The 4,370-nt window shown below is 37.4% G+C and overlaps 1 protein-coding gene across 1 annotated transcript; it reads right to left on the reverse strand.

The window, feature by feature from the left end:
- Positions 1 to 2,601: 2,601 nt before the first annotated feature.
- LOC133329001 (uncharacterized) lies at positions 2,602 to 3,954 on the reverse strand (the record flags this gene model as incomplete). Its single annotated transcript, XM_061537504.1, has 2 exons — positions 3,819 to 3,954; positions 2,602 to 3,747 (listed from the first exon to the last, which is right to left on the reverse strand). Coding segments are annotated over exons 1-2 (1,282 nt in total), but the record flags the coding sequence as incomplete, so codon positions are not given.
- Between the last annotated feature and the right edge of the window lie 416 nt (positions 3,955 to 4,370).

The following is a 4,370-nucleotide window of genomic DNA, read 5'->3' on the forward strand; positions in this document are numbered from 1 at the left end:
AGTTGCCGCTGCCTGACGACTTTGAGTACGGATAAATTTGTGGCCGTAACAACTGTCGTCCTGGCTTGTATGATGTCCGCCTTGTCTTTGCCGTAAAATCTTAATGCCATAACACATGAGTGTAATTAATATGATTTATCAGTGCATTTCATTCATATCTTCTTTTTGTGCTTTTCAGTTATTTTTCCTTTTTCTCTGCTTTCTTCAGTGTCGTTCCGCTAGGCATGAATATTAATTGATATCGCTGACCATGTTTCTATGTTTTTTGACACGTTTTTTTCCTTAACAGGAATTTGCATTTTTGTGCAAGAATTGCTTTCGGACCAATACAGAACTCCACACTTTTCGACACCCAGAATTGTATGCGTATCCTTTTTACGGCAACGTTAAGATAACAATTCATGAGTATATCCCCAAAGTAAACATAATGTAGATGTTGTAGCATAAAAGTCATACTCAAGCATATGTAATGAGTGTATATTGGGATGTCCAAAATTAATTTGAATAATGTTGGCTAATTGAATAATATACTAGTATGGGCACTATGACATAATTTGAATATAGCTAAAGCCGAGGTTTATAATTCGGAATTATTATAGCACGTAAAGTTAATTTGGTCCTGGTTTTCATACGACAAAATACCTATTAGCAGAATATTTTCTATGCAGGTTTTTGACTTCTCATTGTTCCCATTTAAAGTTACGACCAATTTAATATATGAGTCGTTATTTTGGAAGTGGTTTTCGGTTCTTATAAAAATTATGATTTTTTAGAAAAATTTACAATACTTATTACGTTATATATTCTGCAATGTTTAAGTCTACAAAGCCACACACAAAATTAATGCCACTTAACATTTTTAAAACAAATGAAACCCAAATATAAGAAAAATGGATTTAAACCAATTTCAATATACAAGACTCGTATATCAGTGAAATATTCGAATTGACTTAACGTCATTTTTATACCCTTCAAGCACACTGTGGTACAGTGTATTATGTATTTGTGCATATGTTTGTAACAGGCACAAGGAAACGAGATAGACACATGGTTCCTTTTGAAAATATGCCTAGAATCACTTTTTAAGTCGATTTATGCATGTCCGTCTGTCTGTCTGCCTGTCGGTCCATGTTAAATTGTAAACAAAGTACAGGTCGCATATTGGATGAAATTTGGCATAGGTCACTTATTTGACACAAGGACGAAACCTTTTGAAATTGGGAAAAAGCGGTTCAGATTTAGGTATATTTTCCTCCGATTTAATGTAAATGGTCCCTACATATATTTCGATTTGCACGAATTTGGCACGGCGTACTGAATCAGGTCTAGAATGATGTGTGTTAAGTTTCCTGAAAATCGGTCTAGACTTAGATATAGCTCCCATATATATTTACGTCCGATTTAAGGTAAATGGTGTACCAAAGTTCCTATATACCATTCGATTTGCACGAAATTTGGCATAGCGTAATAGATTAGGTCTAGAATGATGTGTGTTAAGTTTCCTGAAAATCGGTTCAGATTTAGATATAGCTCCTATATATATTTTCGTCCGATTTAATGTAAATGGTGTACCAAAGTCCATATATATCTTTAGATTTGCACGAAATTTGGCACAGCATACTGAATTGAGTCTAGAATGATGTGTGTAAAGTCTCTTAAAACGGTCTAGATTTAGATGTAGCTCCCATATATATTTTCGTCTGATTTAATGTATATATCATTCGATTTCCACAACATGTAGCATAGCGTAAGGAATTAGGTATAGAATGATGTGTGCTATGTTTCCTGAAATTCGGTCCAGATTTAGATATAGCTCCCGTATATATTTTCGGCCGATTTAATGTAAATGGTGTACCAAGATCCCTATATATCTTTCGATTTGTACGAAATTTGGCACTGCGTAATTAATTAGGTATAGAATGATGTGTTTTAAGTTTCATGAAAATCGGTCTAGATTTATATATAGCTCCCATACATATTTTCGTCCGATTTAATATAAATGGTGTACCAAAGTCCCTATATATATTTCGATTTAAATTGATTTTCATAATTTTGTTCCACTGAAAGAAGCAACTTTATATCTGACCAAATTAAAAAATTAGTATGGATTGCAGAATGACATGTTTATGGATCTAATTTCATGTTAATGGTGCTTCAAAAATGCGACGCCTTTTAGGATTAATCTGTTGAATATACCCAAAGTTGTGAAGGGTATCATATAGTCGGCCCCGTCCGACTTTACTACTTTCCTTGCCAAATTATGGCCTTGAAATATTAGGAATAGAAAAAAGGGAATAGGCAAATTAGAGTAATAACAAAGTAGAGATGTCAGTTCGTGACAAGTTAGGGAAGAAAATAGGGATGCCATATTAGAATGGCATTATGAGGGGAAAATAATAAATATAAAAAAATAATAAATATAAAGAAATAATAAATTAATTAAGAACAAATTGTAAATAAAATAAATAATAAGTAAATAAATAAAGGTTTGTTCTCCAACATTCCCCCGCACAAAGAACAACTGTTCTTGACATAAGTTGGGGCAGATTCATGAGGTGTTTTATTTGGTTTTCGAGCTAACCACGCTGTGCCTCGACTCACAGCAACTCTCTTCTCGATCATTTGTAGAATTGAAATCTTCTTGTAGGGGCAGAAGTGCAACTTTTGAGACAGGACGTTTATAGATTTTACCACTGCATTTTAGGGAAACAACTCTAACTTTTCCATCAGTACCAGGATGGACTTCTGTTATACGGGCTAGTGGCCATTGACCTGGGGGAACTCGTTCGTCAAATATGATGACCAAATCGCCAACTTCAACGTTCTTTTGAGGCTTGAGCCATTTTGGACGGGATTGCAACCGGTTTATATATTCCGTCTTCCAGCGATTCCAAAACTGTTGACTTAGCAACTGAACCACTTTCCAGCGAGAAAGTCTATCTACATTGTGGTCTAGTAGATTTTCATCTGGGACAGATAAAATTGGTTCTCCAACGAGGAAGTGAGACGGAGTTAGGGCTTCACAATCTGCTGGGTCAGTTGAAATGGGGCAAAGCGGCCTGGAATTAAGACATCCTTCAATTTGAGCCAAGAGAGTAGACAATTCTTCGTAGGTCAAGATTCGACTATCCATAATGCGTTTCAAATGGTGTTTTGTGGATTTCACACCAGCTTCCCAGAGACCTCCAAAGTTTGGCGAAGCGGGTGGTATAAAGTGCCAGTTTGTACCATTGTTAGCGAGAAGGTTTGCTAGATCTTCCGGTAGGGATTCAATACTTCTTCTTTGTAGAACTTTGAGTTCTTTATTAGAGCCAACAAAGTTTGTGCCGCAGTCAGAATAGAGGTCAGAGCACATGCCTCGCCGTGAGGTAAATCGTCTAAATGCGGCAATGAAAGCGTCAGTAGAAAGACTGGTGACAGCTTCAAGGTGCAGCGCTTTGGTGACCATACAGACAAAGAGGCAGATGTATCCTTTTGTCTTTACCGAATTTCTAGCAGTCGATTGCTTTATGGTTATGGGGCCAGCGTAGTCAACACCACTGTGCTTAAACGGTCGAGTAGGTTGAACTCGAACCGATGGCAGGTTTCCCATTATTTGCTGAGATGACTTGGCCTTGTACTTGAAACAAGTAATACAGCTGCGTAGCACTTTTTTAGCCAGGTTGCGGGCAGAAAGTATCCAAAACCTTCGAGTAACATACGCCTGCATCTGAATAAGGCCGCCATGTAGAGTCTTCAGATGGGCATCTGTAAAGATTAAAAGAGACAATGGGTTTTGTTTCGACAAAATAATAGGATGTTTAAATTCATAATGAAACTTAGCCTTTTGTAGACGTCCTCCAACACGAAGTAGACCATCTTCGTCGAGAAATGGGCAAAGTTGAGCAATTCTGCTACTGGAATGAACGCCTTTTTCCTTTCGTAGCTGTTGAATTTCGAGTCCAAAATCCACATCTTGAGACAGAGTAATTAATTTCTGCAGCGATTTCTTCAGTTCGGAAGATCTGAGATAGCCAGACAATCGTTCCTTCGAGTCTTTCTTATATTGGAGAAAACGCAGGATATAAGCAGTGATCCGAATTAGTTTTGTAAGAGACGAATATGCTGTGAGCAGTTCTGGATATTCCGAGACAGTAGACGAGTTTATTTTTAATGCAGACTTTCGCATTTCGAGACTGGTTTCGTATGAGTTCTCTGGTTGTTTGGGCCAACTAGATGGAGCTTGAGAGAGCCATAGTGGACCTGTCCACCAAAGAGGATGAGCAACTAAGTCAACAGATGATATACCACGGGAAGCACAGTCAGCAGGGTTATCGTTTGTAGAGACATAGCGCCATTGAGAAATATTAGAGTACCGTTGGACTTCGCTC

The sequence above is a fragment of the Musca vetustissima genome, unplaced genomic scaffold (genome assembly GCF_032173495.1).
Source record: "Musca vetustissima isolate MV318-11 ecotype Yass unplaced genomic scaffold, APGP_CSIRO_Mvet_v1 utg135143, whole genome shotgun sequence".
In the NCBI taxonomy this organism is placed as follows: Eukaryota; Metazoa; Arthropoda; class Insecta; order Diptera; family Muscidae; genus Musca; species Musca vetustissima.